This window comes from Aquarana catesbeiana, linkage group LG01, assembly GCF_042186555.1.
Source record: "Aquarana catesbeiana isolate 2022-GZ linkage group LG01, ASM4218655v1, whole genome shotgun sequence".
Classification (NCBI taxonomy): domain Eukaryota; kingdom Metazoa; phylum Chordata; class Amphibia; order Anura; family Ranidae; genus Aquarana; species Aquarana catesbeiana.
Genome location: NC_133324.1, coordinates 901,010,631 through 901,027,098, shown reverse-complemented (window position 1 = coordinate 901,027,098; position 16,468 = coordinate 901,010,631). Strand labels below are relative to the sequence as shown.

The 16,468-nt window shown below is 43.8% G+C and overlaps 1 protein-coding gene across 1 annotated transcript in view; it reads right to left on the bottom strand.

Moving 5' to 3' along the window:
• The window catches only part of POLR1A (RNA polymerase I subunit A), a 228,670-nt gene that overhangs the window by 69,078 nt on the left and 143,124 nt on the right, over positions 1–16,468 (bottom strand). The window contains exon 28 of the mRNA XM_073610963.1: positions 4,111–4,237. Coding sequence (XP_073467064.1) covers positions 4,111–4,237 — 127 coding nt within the window. The remainder of the gene's footprint in view (positions 1–4,110; positions 4,238–16,468) is intronic.

The following is a 16,468-nucleotide window of genomic DNA, read 5'->3' as shown; positions in this document are numbered from 1 at the left end:
GTGTGTTGGGTCTAACAGAACTAAATGAGTAGCTTATAATGGCTGGCTATCAGTCTTCCTAGGCAGGTCACTGTTGTAAACCTGCATTTGCTGATGTCTGCCTACTTGTGCATTGATTTCTTAAAGCGGAAGTAAAGTTGATCTTTATAGGATATGTTAAAGGTTTAAAGAAAAAGAAACAAACATGTTATACTTACCTCCGCTGTGCAGTTGGTTGTGCACAGAATTGCCCCGAACCTCCTCTTCTGGGGTCCCTCAGCGACGCTCCTGGTTCCTCCTCTTCCCAAGTGCCCCGTCGGAAAGCTGTTCTCCCTCGGGGCACTCGTGTGGGCGCGCTTGTGTCCTGCTGCTGCGTCCATTGACACATACAACAATACTCAGCCCCGCCCCCGCGCCATTGTAATTGATTGACAGCAGCGGGAGCCAATGGCTGTGCTGCTATCAATCAGGACCCAAGACAACGGCTGGAGCTGGTGTGCTCGTCCTCGTTGCTGGAAAGACTGGATTCAGGTAAGTAAAAGGGGGGCTGCTGCATCACAGGAGGTTTTTACACCTTAATGCATAGAATGCATTAAGGTGAAAAACCTTAAGGGTTTACAACCCCTTTAAACATATGGCTGACAGGCAGGGTATTTATGACAGGAGAGACCCTATTGATCTCTTCTGCCATAAATGCACCCTTCTGCCTGTATGCTGCCGCATGCACAGCTCAGCGAACATTTACGCCCCCCCCCCCCCCATCCGTGCCGCGGTCACGTGACTCCCGAGTGCATGCGCGGGAGTGGCATACCAAATGCTCAAAGGCACGTAACCTGGAAGGAAGACCAGGTGAAGATGGAAGCGTGGGATTTCTAGTCTTCCTCTACTCGGCTAAAATTTACTGTAATAGAGGATGAACCTACCAAAGTTGCAGGTAACAGCAGATAAAAATCAAGGATTTTAAAGGGCCAATTCATAACAATTAAAACATACAAAACAGCGCTCGCAAATATATCTATGTAATATAGTGATCTATAGACCCAAAAAAACTTTGTTGCAGCTGCAGAATGAAAGTACTGTACTTTAGTGATATATACCCAGGTAGACTGCGCTAGCAACTTACTAAAAATAAAACATAACAAACCAAAGCCTAAATACACTATAGGAAAAATAGTGAATATAAAAATATAAAAGGACTGGACATGCACCTTGCACAACACACCAAATACTGAGTGGGAACGTGCATGAATGCACTACCGGAATCAAAGACCTTCAATGTGATAAAAAATCAAATAATGTGCATAATATACAAGTGCAACTGTGGAATGATATAAATACGGTTATCGCTACACTGGTGCAAAAATGAGAAATGAATAAATGTGCTCTCAAAGATTCACAATCACAAATGACAATGAAGCGAGCCCCTGAGAAAATGCCAAGTGGGATAATGAGAAACAAAAATGTCAGCAATACCAAAATTGCAAACCAAAAAGTATCTAACAGTTTAAAACCCCTCCATAGGAGAAACAATTAGCAGACTTCCAGCTTATTCATCCATATGATCAAACAGGGCAGACGGTATATCGATGTTAAAGTTGCTTGGAAGGGACCACAAGACTCGCGTTCCACCAAAAGAAAAGGAAAAGCATATAGTGTAAAACCTTAGGATACCATAGGGTCACCTGCGCATATGTGCGCTACTCACGGGACCGGTATGCAGAGCAGGCATTCAGATACTTGGTCGGTTCGCCGCTGTCCGGCGTGCGTTCCACCAACTCCAGGAAGTGATGTCACTGGTACCAAATTTGGCAAACGTAGACAGGACGTTGCGTCGACGCGTTTCGCCCCTCCCCCAGGGCGTCATCAAAGACTTAACATCCCGCTTACGTAAGGAGTTATTTGTATTATGCTCAGTGAGTGACAGCCATATTACGGCCAATGGGTGAAATATCACCCATTCCTTCCTCTATCATCATATCCTGTTGCAATCGAAACTTTAATCAGTGGTCGGAGACAAACATCTCCAGTAAACAGATATATATGCTTGTACCATTTACATAGAGAAATGGGTTTAAAGGGGTTGTAAAGGTAAAAATGTTTTCACCTTAACGCATTCTATGCATTAAGGTGAAAAAACTTTTGACAGTACCGCCGCCCCCAGCCCCCCCGTTTTACTTACCTGACGCCTCGAATCTTCGCTGCTCGTCCTCGTCATCTTCATTGCAGCTCAGCCTGGTCGCTGATTGGCTGCAGTGGATGGATTGAAAGCAGCGCAGCCATTGGCTCGTGCTGCTGTCAATCACATCCAATGATGCGGCGCGCCGGGGGGCGGGGCCGAGTGATACAGCGAGCGGCTATAGCCGCCGGCTGTATCACGGGAGCGCGCCCGCAAGCACTCACCACCATGCGAGGGAGCTCGCATTAAGGTGGTAAATGCTTGCGGGGAGGAGCTGAAACAGCCGCCGAGGGACCCCAGAAGACCAGGTTCGGGGCCACTCTGTGCAGAACCAGCTGCACAGTGAAGGTAAGTATAACATGTTTGTTATTTAAAAAAAAAAAATATACCTTTACAACCCCTTTAACACTCACTGTCTTACACAAAAACAAAGTATATGTTACAACAGGATATCTAGACAAATATAAATCCTATACAGTATATGTTGAATGTCTGATTCTCTAATTGTATTTTACAATAAAAAACAATTCTTTAATCCGTTATACAGTAAGTAAAATATATAAAATTAGGATAAAAATAAAGATAAAAAATATATGTGTAAAGAATTACACATACATATGGATAATAAATAATTAATCAAAAAATCCTTAAATATAACACTATGCTTTGCTGATTACTAGATCTTACACCAAGACATAAACATGATATGGAAATATCCCAACAGATACTCAAATTTGATAATTGATAACAATATACGTAGACGATACGTATGAAAGAAAGAAAGAAAGAAAGAAAGGCGTCACCAGCTCTTTGCTCATGAAGCCCTGAGGACTGAGCAATTGGTGGTGTTTGCCTTCTCCGTTCTCAGCCTTAAAGCCGGTGAGGAGACAGATTCAGCATCGGACCAATGCTGCATCCACCTAGGTATAATTTCTAAAAGAAAACCCCTGAATTTCTCTTTTAATTGCTCATTTTGGTCTAGGGGAAGAAAAAAAAAAAAAAAAAAAAGAAGATTTACTTAATCATTTACTCTTCCCAAAGCTAGACCGGGGCCCGCAGCTTCTTTTCCCCAGCGCTCCAGCGTTCTAGGGTCTTGACATCATCAAGAGCAAAGCAGGGTCCAAAGTCCTAAATTAGACATGATGACGCAGTGGGAGGCCCTGTGGTTCATGCCTTACGTCAGAATTTCCTATTTGTTTTGACGGCTCAGCAGTTGAAATATCTGGGTCTACACTTCACTCCTTTGTTGGGGCTTATCGGGGTCAATTACCTACCACTATTTAATCATATAAGGGGTGACTTACACTGCTGGCATTCCCTCTACCAGGGAGACTTGACATTGTTAAAAATGAATGTGTTACCTTGGGTTCTTTTTGTGTATAAATGCTGCCCATTAGGGTAATTTGGTTCTTCTTTAATACCATCTCTGCATATCTGGACTTAACGTCCTCATGAATTCTTCTTACATGTGTTCAGTAGCAATTTGTAGGGGTCTATGCACCTGTGGGCATACTTTTTCTTACTTAGACAAGACCTCTATATACAAACTTCTGATTTTCGTTGTTCCCCCCCCCCCCCCCCCCTAACCCCCCCCTTTCCCTCTCGCTCTTCCCCTCCACCCTTCTTACGCATTTCAACAAGATGGGGTGTATTCCCCTTTGAAAACGATATTCTGTGTTTGCATTGCGTTTGAACACCCTTGCAGAAATTATCATCCCGCAGTCTCCCCAGTACAATCAAGTATGAGGGAAAGCAAGAAATTTGCTCAAGAAGCCAATCATGTGCAGAGCCCCATGTAAGTTTTGGCTTCCCCATAAACTCTGGCTTTCTATGGGCTCCGGCAGTGGATAGGGACTGCAGGAGACAGAAGAGGGAAGCCAAGTACAGGTTGCTTATTGTGTCTTCTAACCTGCCACTTGTCTACTATGGATAACTGTCGAGTCCCAGTGACTCACCTGGGTTCCAGTACCCTCTGCTCCTTCATCCATATCTTTCCGTGTTGCTTTTCGGGCAGAAACATCCCTGTAGGAGGCAAGCTTTGCACTTCTCCTCTTGATGGCATCAAGCATAATTTTGAAAAACCTGCAGAAGTCACAGATTCACAGAATGAACATAAGCAATAACCAAGACCATATGAGCACTCCATATGCTGATATAAAAAACTCACTTATCAATGCAACTACACTTAGCAGCCACTTTATTAGTTACACCTGTGCAAATGCTAGGTAACACAAATTGTTAATCAGCCAATTACATGGCAGCAACTCAATGCATTTAGGCATCTAGATGTGGTGAAAACGACTTGCTGACCGAGGATCAGAATGGGGAAGAAAGGGGTTTTACATGACTTTGAACTTGGGAAGGTTGTTGGTGCCAGACAGGCTGGTCTGAGTAATTCAAAAACTGCTGATCTACTGGGATTTTCACGCACAACCATCTCTCAGGATACAGAGAATGGTCCGAAAAAGAGAAAATATCCAGTGAGCGGCAGTTGTGTGAAGGAAAATGACTTGTTGATGTCAGAGAAGAATGGACAGACTGGTTCGGGGTGATAAAAAAGCAACAGTAACGCCAATAAGATGGGCTACAGCAGCAGAATACCACACCGGGTGCCACTCCTGTCAGCTAAGAACAGGAAACTGAGGCTACAATTCACACAGGCTCACCAAAATTGGACAATAGAAGATTGGAAAAACGTTGCCTGGTCTGAGGAGTCGCGATTTCGGCTGCGACATTCAGATGGTAGGGTCAGAATTTGGCATAAACATGAAAGCATGGATCTATCCTGCCTTGTATCAACGTTGGGTTCAGGCTGGTGGTGGTGGTGTAATGGTGTGGTGGGGGATATTTTCTTGGCAAACTTTGGGCCCCATAGGACCAATTGAGCATTGTTTAAATTATTATTCTATGCAGAGTTCTTTGCTCAAGCCGACAACTGTCAAAAAACAAAACAAAAAAAAACAGGCAGTCTGCCAAGTATCACAACATTCCTCAGCCACAGCTAACTATAAACATTTGTTCTTTAGATAAAAGGGATGAACTTCGGTCTGTAAATGAGGGCAGTTTGACCTGAACTGAAAAAAGACTGAACCTTTTTCTGACACTTGTTGGTTTCAAGTTAAAATAATCATTTTTTGCTGGAAAATTACTTAGAACCCCCAAACACACAATATATATATATATATATATATATATACACACACACACATACATATACTATACATTCTATATATATATATATATACACACACACACTATATATATAGATATATATATATATCTATATATATATATATATATATATATATATATATATATATATATATAGAGAGAGAGAGAGAGAGAGAGAGAGAGAGAGAGAGAGAGAGAGAGAGAGAGAGAGAGAGAGAGAGAGAGAGAGAGAGAGAGAGAGAGAGAGAGAGAGAGAGAGAGAGAGAGAGAGAGAGAGAGAGAGAGAGAGAGAGAGAGAGAGAGAATTGTTCTCTGTACAGAGGCTTTTTTTGCCGTGATCTCAGCACTGGCACTACTTGTTGCTGAACTGTTGCATTTGGGCCATGCAGCAAGAAATTTCAGGCCTATACTTACTTTAGGGAGCAAGTGCAGTGTCAGGGGATGGGAGGTAAATTCTTTGTGTAGTTACAGGCTAAGTTCGCCTCTAGGAACATGTTCTACTCCTATTTAGGGTGTAATGTCTAATGCCTAGTACACACAATAAGAACATCGGACAAAAATTACTGCTTTCCCGATAATCTGATCATTAGCACACAGCTTTCGAGAGCCGATGTGAAGGGACAAACACGAAAAATGTGCTTGTGCGATAACAGAACGAAGGGTTTTCGTGTAATTAGTATGGTAATTGTACGGAAAAAAAATCATGTATCCAAGACCAAGCATGCTCAGAAATGAAAGAATGCATTATAATACATTACATCACTTCTGAAGTTGTATTGCGACGTACGAGAAATTTCGAAAGTTTAGTAACCTATTGGTTTTCATCTGAAACTGGCGACACAACAATGGGATTTGTTTCCTGTCCGAATTCACAGTTCGCACTGCGATCTGTGAACCAATCTGGGGGTGTCATTAACTTTGTATTGACACCTGTAGAGGTTTGCAGAGGGCAGTGTTAACTGCCTGTGAGGGAGATGTGATGTGAGACCTTAGAGAATAAAATGGTGGTTGTTGTGATATTTTATGTTACATTGTATTTGCGCAGCGGTCTTTCCAATGCAATTTTTTGGGAAAATACACTTTAATGAATAAAAAAAAATAAATAAATAAACAGTAAAGTTAGCCCAATTTTTTTGTATCATATGAAAGATGACGTTATGCCATGAGAATCGTGATCTTTATTCTAAGAAAAAAAATTGTGATTCTCATTTTGGCCAGAATCGTGCAGCTCTAATGTATATTAAAATAGTGATCTTAAAACCATTATAAAAACAAAAGGTGTTGTTTAAATGAGGATTTCTTGTTCTGTGGAAAAACATGTTTACATCTCCAGTGTCATTCAAGGCAAACCAGTATGGAAGGCCACTACTTCCATAAAAGGTCAACAGCCTCCAAGATGTAATACAAAAGCCTTTCACCAGGAGGCTCCAGGAGAAGGGGCACACAGGGGCCAGGGGGTGGACCCTGTGGCAAATCATTTGGGGGGTTATGGGCTGCAAGAACCTGAAGAGACAGCCGGGATCCCTAGGACATCAGAAGATGACAACGTGGGACCCCCCCCCTCAGTGTGTGAAAGCAGATTGCTGGATTCACTGGGTAGGCGAGTAAGTGAATTGAGGATAACCCTAAAAAAAAAAAAAACAGATAAGGGGGTGTCTTGAATAAATCCGGTTACACCCAGAACAGTCTCTTAGCCCCAGTGACAGCACACATTTACTTTACTACCTGCCCCTACCTTTATCTCCACATTAATGGAGGACACATATACTGCATCTTCCATTAATGTGTTCTCATTGGTTCACTTAAAGGGGAAGTGTGCTTTGACCTTGCAAGACAAAAACAGGTACATTTAAATTTCCTGCCCAAAGCAGCACATGTTCACCCAGACTTCATAACACACCACGCCATTCAACCACAAGAAGTGCAGCTAGGAAATGGGTTGTGTAACGTAGAGAACGCCGTTCTCTCTCATGTGACAGTGTTGGGCCAATTGCCAAACTCAAGAACAGTTGCGTAGGAGGAAGGGGAGACAGTCACTTGCTGCTGGCATTTGGCCATCTGGAGTAAGAAAATATGTTCTACTAAGGGGACTGGGGTAATAAAGTGAAAAAAAAAAAAAAAAGGTACAAAAAACCTTCAGTATGCATCTCCCCCTGCAGTCCCTCCTAATACATACCGAGAAGGATCACCTTCCAGCGATGTGCACAAGAGCGGCTGCTCCCCCGGGTCTCTGCCTGCTCATTGGTTGAGAGGCAGCAGTGGGAGCCATTGTCAATCACAGGCAGCGAGGAAGGGGGGAGCGAGCACAATTCTGTGTGTCTAATGGATAAACAGAGCGGGGGGGAGTGAGCACGAACGGGTGTCCCCATAGCAAGCTGCTTGTTATGGGGCCACCCTGAGAAGAGGAGCCGGAAAGAGGAGGATCGGGTCTGCTCTGTGCAAAACCATTACACAGAGCAGGTAAGTATGAGAGGTTTGATTTATTATTTTTATTATTTAATATCACTAGAAGATTGAATTTAACAAGTGTGGCCAGCCGACTCTCACACAACACAAACACAGCAGAGGTTGATCAGCAGGTGTCGGCCAATGGATCACTGCCAGCACCCGGCGGCTGTCAGGAATTCACACAAGACAGAGCCCTGCCTATATAAACAAGGCAGAGCCCTGTCCTGCAAAGCAGGGAATAAAATCCATTACTTGCCTTAGTGAAAGCACCACACAAAGTACATATGAACACAGGCTAGGCACACTTTTAAACCTTTGATTGCCCTAGATGTTTGCCCTAGATGCCCAATGTCATTAGTACAGTTAGTACAGTGACAGTGCATATTTTTCACTGTATTAGCGTCACTGGTTCCCAAAAAGTGTCAGTGTCCGAATGTCCGCTGCAATATCTCAGTCCCGCTATAAGTCACTAATCATCCCCATTACTAGTAAAAAATAAAAAAAAATAAAAATTCCAGTACACATCCCATAGTTTGTAGACGCTTTAACATTTGTGCAAACCAATCAATACATGCTTATTGGGATTTTATTTTTATTTTTTTTACCAAAAACATGTAGCAGAATACATTTTGGCCCAAATTTATCACGAAATTAGATTTTTGTTTCATTTTTTAATTGGATATGTTTCATATCTAACAAGCAGGGCCCTCTGATTCCTCTTGTACCAAATTGTATTGTAACTGTACGGTCTTGCCTTCATATTGTAAAGCGCTGCACAAACTGTTGGTGCTATATAAATATCCTGTATAATATTAAATAAATAGCAAAAAGTAAAAAACATTGTTTTTTTTTTTTAAATTGTCGGTCTTATTTTGTTTATAGTGCAAAAAAAAAAAAAAAAAAAAAAAGCAGTGGTGATCAAATACCACCAAAAGCAAGCTCTATTTGTGGGGAATAAAAATGGCATAAAATGTTATTTGGGTAGTGTCGCACGACAGCGCAATTGTCAGTTAAAGTAACGCAGTACCATATCGCAAAAAATGGCCTGGTCATGAAGGGGGATAAATCTTCCAGAGGGCAAGTGGTTAAGCCATAATGGCCTTCATTTTACCTTACACAAAATGGAATGAAATATCTTAAGGCATAGTTTCCATTTAAACTCTTAGAGCCCTTGCACACTGGGGGCGGGGGGCGGTAAAACGCAGCTATTATTAGCGGCGTTTTACCGTCGGTATGCGGCCGCTAGCGGGGGCGGTTTTACCCCCCCGCTAGCGGCCGAGAAAGGGTTAAATACCACCGCAAAGCGCCTCTGCAGAGGCGCTTTGCCGGCGGTATAGCCGCGCCGTCCCATTGATTTCAATGGGCAGGAGCGGTGAAGGAGCGGTATACACACCGCTCCTTCACCGCTCCGAAGATGCTGCTAGCAGGACTTTTTTTAGCGTCCTGCCAGCGCATCGCTCCAGTGTGCAAGCCCTCGGGGCTTGCACACTGGAATGAAAGTAGCGGCACTTTCGGGGCGGTTTGCAGGCGCTATTATTAGCGCAATAGCGCCTGCAAACCGCCCCAGTGTGCAAGGGCTCTTAAGAAGAGTTTTATATGTTGTACAGGTTACAATGACTTAGGTATGTACAACCGTTGGAACACGTTAATTGTCATGGGAATATACAATATAACCTGACACAATACGGTGTGTTCATAGTCAATAATGGAGCATAAAGTATTAAAAGAAAGGTCAAGAGAGAGGAGGGGGAGGGTTGAGTAGAAGAGCCAAGAGTAGGAATGTCTTTAACCACTTCAGCCCCGGAAGGATTTACCCCCTTCCTGACCAGAGCACTTTTTACAATTCGGCACTGCGTCGCTTTAACGGCTAATTGCGCGGTCATGCAATGCTGTACCCAAACGAAATTTGCGTCCTTTTCTTCCCACAAATAGAGCTTTCTTTTGATGGTATTTGATCACCTCTGCCGTTTTTATTTTTTGCGCTATACACGGAAAAAGACCGAAAATTTTGAAAAAAAATGATATTTTCTACTTTTTGTTCTAAAAAAAATCCAATAAACTCAATTTTAGTCATACATTTAGGCCACATGTCTTTGGTAGAAAAAATGTCAATAGGTGTATATTTATTGGTTTGCGCAAAAGTTATAGCGCCTACAAACTAGGGTACATTTTCTGGAATTTACACAGCCTTTAATTTATGACTGCCTATGTCGTTTCTTGAGGTGCTAAAATGGCAGGGCAGTACAAAACCCCCACAAATGACCCCATTTTGGAAAGTAGACACCCCAAGGAATTTGCTGAGAGGCATGTTGAGCCCATTGAATATTCATTTTTTTTGTCCCAAGTGATTGAATAATGACAAAAAAAAAAAAAAAATTACAAAAAGTTGTCACTAAATGATATATTGCTCACACAGGCCATGGGCATATGTGGAATTTCACCCCAAAATACATTTAGCTGCTTCTCCTGAGTACGGGGATACCACATGTGTGGGACTTTTTGGGAGCCAAGCCGCGTACGGGCCCGAAAACCAATCACCGCCTTCAGGATTTCTAAGGGCGTACATTTTTGATTTTACTCCTCACTACCTATCACAGTTTTGAAGGCCATAAAATGCCCAGATGGCATAAAACCCCCCCAAATGACCCCATTTTGGAAAGTAGACACCCCAAGCTATTTGCTTTGAGGCATGTTGAGTCCATGGAATGTTTTATATTTTGACACAAGTTGCGGGAAAGTGACAAATTTTTTTTTTTTTTTTTTTTTTTGCACAAAGTTGTCACTAAATGATATATTGCTCACACAGGCCATGGGCATATGTGGAATTGCACCCCAAAATACATTTAGCTGCTTCTCCTGAGTACGGGGATACCACATGTGTGGGACTTTTTGGGAGCCTAGCCGCGTACGGGGCCCCGAAAACCAATCACCACCTTCAGGATTTCTAAGGGCGTACATTTTTGATTTTACTCCTCACTACCTATCACAGTTTCGGAGGCCATGGAATGCCCAGGTGGCACAAAACCCCCCCAAATGACCCCATTTTGGAAAGTAGACACCCCAAGCTATTTGCTGAGAGGCATGGTGAGTATTTTGCAGCTCTCATTTGTTTTTGAAAATAAAGAAAGACGAGAAAAAAAAATTTTTTTTTTCTTTTTTCAATTTTCAAAACTTTGTGACAAAAAGTGAGGTCTGCAAAATACTCACTATACCTCTCATCAAATAGCTTGGGGTGTCTACTTTCCAAAATGGGGTCATTTGGGGGGGTTTGTGCCACCTGGGCATTCCATGGCCTCCGAGACTGTGATAGGCAGTGAAGAGTGAAATCAAAAATTTACGGCCTTAGAAAGCCTGAAGGCGGTGCTTGGTTTTCGGGTTCCCGTACGCGGCTAGGCTCCAAAAAAGTCTCACACATGTGGTATCCCCGTACTCAGGAGAAGCAGCAGAATGTATTTTGGGGTGTAATTTCACATATTCCCATGGCATGTTTGAGCAATATATCATTTAGTGACAACTTTGCGCAAAAAAAAATAAAAAAAAATAAAAAATTGTCTCTTTCCCGCAACTTGTGTCACAATATAAAATATTCCATGGACTCGACATGCCTCTCAGCAAATAGCTTGGGGTGTCTACTTTCCAAAATGGGGTCATTTGGGGGGTTTTGAACTGTCCTGGCATTTTATGCACAACATCTAGAAGCTTATGTCACACATCACCCACTCTTCTAACCACTTGAAGACAAAGCCCTTTCTGACACTTTTTGATTACATAAAAAAATAATTTTTTTTTGCAAGAAAATTACTTTGAACCCCCAAACATTATATATTTTTTTAAAGCAAATGCCCTACAGATTAAAATGGTAGGGGTTTCATTTTTTTTTTTCACACAGTATTTGCGCAGCGATTTTTCGAACGCATTTTTTGGGGAAAAAACACACTTTTTTAAATTTTAATGCACTAAAACACACTATATTGCCCAAATGTTTGATGAAATAAAAAAGATGATCTTAGGCCGAGTACATGGATACCAAACATGACATGCTTTAAAATTGCGCACAAACGTGCAGTGGCGACAAACTAAATACATTTTTAAAAGCCTTTAAAAGCCTTTACAGGTTACCACTTTAGATTTACAGAGGAGGTCTACTGCTAAAATTACTGCCCTCGATCTGACGTTCGCGGTGATACCTCACATGCATGGTGCAATTGCTGTTTACATTTGACGCCAGACCAACGCTTGCGTTCGCCTTAGCGCGAGAGCAGGGGGGACAGGGGTGCTTTTTTTTTTTTTTTTTTTTTTCTTTATTATTATTTTTTTTTTATCTTATTTTTAAACTGTTCCTTTCATTTTTTTTTTTTTTTTAAATCATTTTTATTGTTATCTCAGGGAATGTAAATATCCCCTATCATAGCAATAGGTGGTGACAGGTACTCTTTTTTGCAAAAATTGGGGTCTATTAGACCCTAGATTTCTCCTCTGCCCTCAAAGCATCTGACCACACCAAGATTGGTGTGATAAAATGCTTTCCCAATTTCCCAATGGCGCTGTTTACATCCGGCGAAATCTAAGTCATAAAATGCTCGTAGCTTCCGGTTCCTTAGGCCATAGAGATGTTTGGAGCCACTCTGGTCTCTGATCAGCTCTATGGTCAGCTGGCTGAATCACCGGCTGCATTCTCAGGTTCCCCGTTGAGACAGGAGAGCCAGAGAAAAACACGGAAGACGTTGGGGGGGGGGCATTCCCTCCCACTGCTTGTAAAAGCAGTCTAGAGGCTAATTAGCTGCTAGGATTGCTTTTACATGAAAGCCGATCGCTGGCTGAAAAGAATGATACCAAGATGATACCTAAACCTGCAGGCATCATTCTGGTATAACCACTCAAAGTCGTGAATGGCGTACCTGAAGACAAAAAAATGGTTAACAATAAAGCACAGTAAAACGGTAAGGTATAAAAAATTGCATATCTGAAAAGCAAGCATGATAAAACATAACAATAATAAAACATTGCAGAATAGAATACAGTAAAAAAGAGCAGAACAATAGAGAGAGAATAGAGAGAGAGAGAACAATAAAACGACAACTATTTTTTTTTTTATTTTATATTTTTGTTTGTGTTTTTTTTTTTTTTTTTACACTTTTTTTTGTAACTAACTTTTATAACTGTAACCGGTTCCAGGTTCGGGTCTCTCAAAATGCGATGGCATCTTGGGAGACCCTGTGAAAGTGTGCCTAGTCTGTGCAATGCTGTACCCTACGCTAATACTCAACTAGTGAATGGTAGCGTTCAAAACATTCACCAATGCAAAGACCAGGATTGTCAGGACAGGAGGGACAATAATAGTGGGTGTCACGCCTATATTCGCGCTTGCTGCAGACACAACATCTTTTTTGGGGGGGTTTGTTGGGTAGGGGTACTCGGGAGGACATAAAGAAAATGCCTCTCATGCAGCCGACTGCATTTGGTTGGGGATGTGAATGGGGGAAGTACGGGCGCTGCAGAAGCGGTGGGTTCCCAATTAGGATTGGCGAATGCAGCAGGAAGGGCATTATGGGCACGACGGGCCTGTGTTTGTCTTCTTGGTGGCAGCGGGACACTACTTGTGCTTGCCACCTCACCAGCTTGAACTGCACTTATGGGACTCGCCACGTCACCAAGTGTTACTGCAGTGCGGGTTTGACTACGACCTGGGTGTACTAGGCCGCTGGTGCTTGCCAGTTCACCAAAACGCTACCAAAAAAACTGTTAGCGATCGCAGGGATCAGGCCTGACTCTGCGAACGCTGCAGTTATGCGTTTAGTGTTTTGTAAGTGTCAGTGATCGATCGATACTGCACTTGGGTGGGCTGGGCTGGGCGGAGGGGCAAAACGCAGGTGCTAGCAGGTATCTGGGCTGATCCCGCTAACACTGCGTTTGTGGGAACCCTAAACTGCTGGGGACGCTAGTATAGATCTGATCAGATCAGATATTGATCCGATCAGATACTATACCACTAAGGGAGGTGTACGGTGCGTGCGTGGGTGTTAGCGGTACTGGCGCTAACCTGACGCTGCCTGGGGCTGGTGCTTGCCAGTTCACCAAAACGCTACCAAGAAAACTGTTAGCGATCGCAGGGATCAGGCCTGACTCTGTGAACGCTGCAGTTATGCGTTTAGTGTTTTGTAAGTGACAGTGATCGATCGATACTGCACTTGGGCTGGGCCGGGCGGAGGGGAAAAACGCAGGTGCTAGCGGGTATCTGGGCTGATCCCGCTAACACTGCGTTTTTGGGAACCCTAAACTGCTGGGGACACTAGTATAGATCTGATCAGATCAGATATTGATCCGTACAGATACTATACCACTAAGGGAGGCGTATGCTGCGTGCGTGGGTGTTAGCGGTACTGGCGCTAATCTGACGCTGCCTGGGGCGACGCATATCACCGCCGGGCGATCAGGGGGCTAAACCTTTATTAGGTAATAAACGGCGGGTGCCCTGACACTATAAAAAATAAACAAACTAACCAGCGTCACCCGTAACGGTTATACAGTGATCAGTGGTGAAAGGGTTAACTAGGGGGCAATCAAGGGGTTAAAACATTTATTAGGTAGTATATGGGGGTCCCTGTCGCTATAAAACGCTGACGGCGAACCTAAATATTTACCTCCCTAACTAGCGTCACCAGCGACACTAATACAGCGATCAGAAAAATGATCGCTTAGTGACACTGGTGACAGGGGGTGATCAAGGGGTTAAAACTTTATCAGGGGGGGTTAGGGGGGTATCCTAGACCTAAAGGGGGGTAATACTCACTGCCCTAACACTGTAACTGTCACAAACTGACACCATGCAGTAATCAGGAAAAAAAAAAAAAAAATACTGCTTGGTGTCAGTTTGTGACGGGGGGGGGGGGTGATTGGGGGGGGTCGGGGGGTGATTGGGGGGGATCGGGGGTGTAAAGTATGCCTGGCATGTTCTACTGTGTGTGTTTGTGTTGTGTGCACTCACATGTCTTCTCTCCTCGGCGCTGGGACGGAAACTGCCAAGCCGAGGAGAGATGACATCACATCCGCTGCCTGTGTGAAACTACACACAGGCAGGGGAGGATTCCGATTGGCTGGGAGCGATCGCGAGGGGGGGGCCACGATCGGATGGTCTCCCCCTCGCCTCCCGACGCTCCCAGTCAAATGCCGACCGCCGCTGGCACCGGGGGGGGGGGGTCCGATCGGACCCCCCGCCCGCGGGAGGCAGATCACGTACAGGTACGTGATTCTGCCTGCCCGTGCCATTCTGCCGCCGTATATGTGCGTTAGGCGGTCGGCAAGTGGTTAACCACTTCAGCCCCGGAAGAATTCACTGCTCAATGACCAGGCCATTTTCTGCGATACAGCACTGCGTCGCTTTAACTGACAATTGGGCGGTCTTGCGATGTTGTACCCAAACAAAATTGACATCTTTTTTTCCCACAAATAGAGCTTTCTTTTGGTGGTATTTGATCATCTCTGCGGTTTTTATTTTTTGAGCTATAACCAAAAAAAAAAAAGCGACAATTTTGAAAACACAAAAAACAAAATATTTTGTACTTTTTGCTATAATAAATAGCCCGAATTTTTTTTTTTTTTTTTAAAAAGCTATTTTTTCCTCAGTTTAGGCCGATATGTATTCTTCTACATATTTTTGGTAATAAAAAAAAAAATCGCAAAAAGCGTATATTGATTGGTTTGCGCAAAAGTTATAGCGTCTACACAATAGGGGATAGATTTATGGCATTTTTATTTCTTTTTTTACTAGTAATGGTGGCGATCTGCAATTTTTATCGAGACTGTGACACTGTGGTGGACACATCGGAAACTTTTGACACATTTTTGGGTCGACTGACAATTATACAACGATCAGTGCTATAAATATGCACTGATTACTGTATAAATGTCACTGGCAGGGAAGGGGTTAACACCAGGGGGCGATCAAGGGGTTAAAGCAGAGTTCTGCCTAAAAAAAAAAAAAGAAGTCAGCAGCTACAAATACTGCTTTTAATAATCGGACACTTACCTGTCCCAGGGTCCAGCGATGCGGGGGAAGGAAGCCCCGTTCGTCTCCCCCTCCTCTCTGCAGCACCGGCATTGCAACTGTGGGCGCCCAGCTGTGGCTTCACAGCCGGGCACCCACTGCGCATTCACGAGCCACACCATGCACCGTGACTGGCCGGGCAATCATCTGGGACCTGTGACGTGTCCCAGATAATTGCCGAGAGGGAGGGGGGAGAGGTGATCTCCCTTCCGGTGCCGCGGTACATCAGGAGGAAGTCGGAGCTGGGACCCTCTAAAAAGAGGGTACCCACTCACCCCCCCAAAAAATGACATGCCAAATGTGGCAAGTGAGGTCACCTCCCTTAAAGCAGAAGTTTTCATTTTTGGGTGGAACTCCGCTTTAACAGTGTTCCCTAGTGTGTGTTTTAACTGTGGGGGAGGGGACTGACTATAGGAGATGAGAGATCGTGGTTCCCAGCTCGTAGGAACTCACAATCTCTCTCTCTCCTCTCCTCACAGACACACGTCCCTGTTCTGCCGCTCGTGCCCGCAATTGCTCGTGGCCGGCGGTCATGGCGACCGCCGGTCATGAGCATCGTCACGCACGCTGTGCAGCGGGCGCGCGCGCCTGCTATCCCGCTTGAAGGGACCGACATACAGCTAAGACGGTTTGCAGGATCGTACCAACCT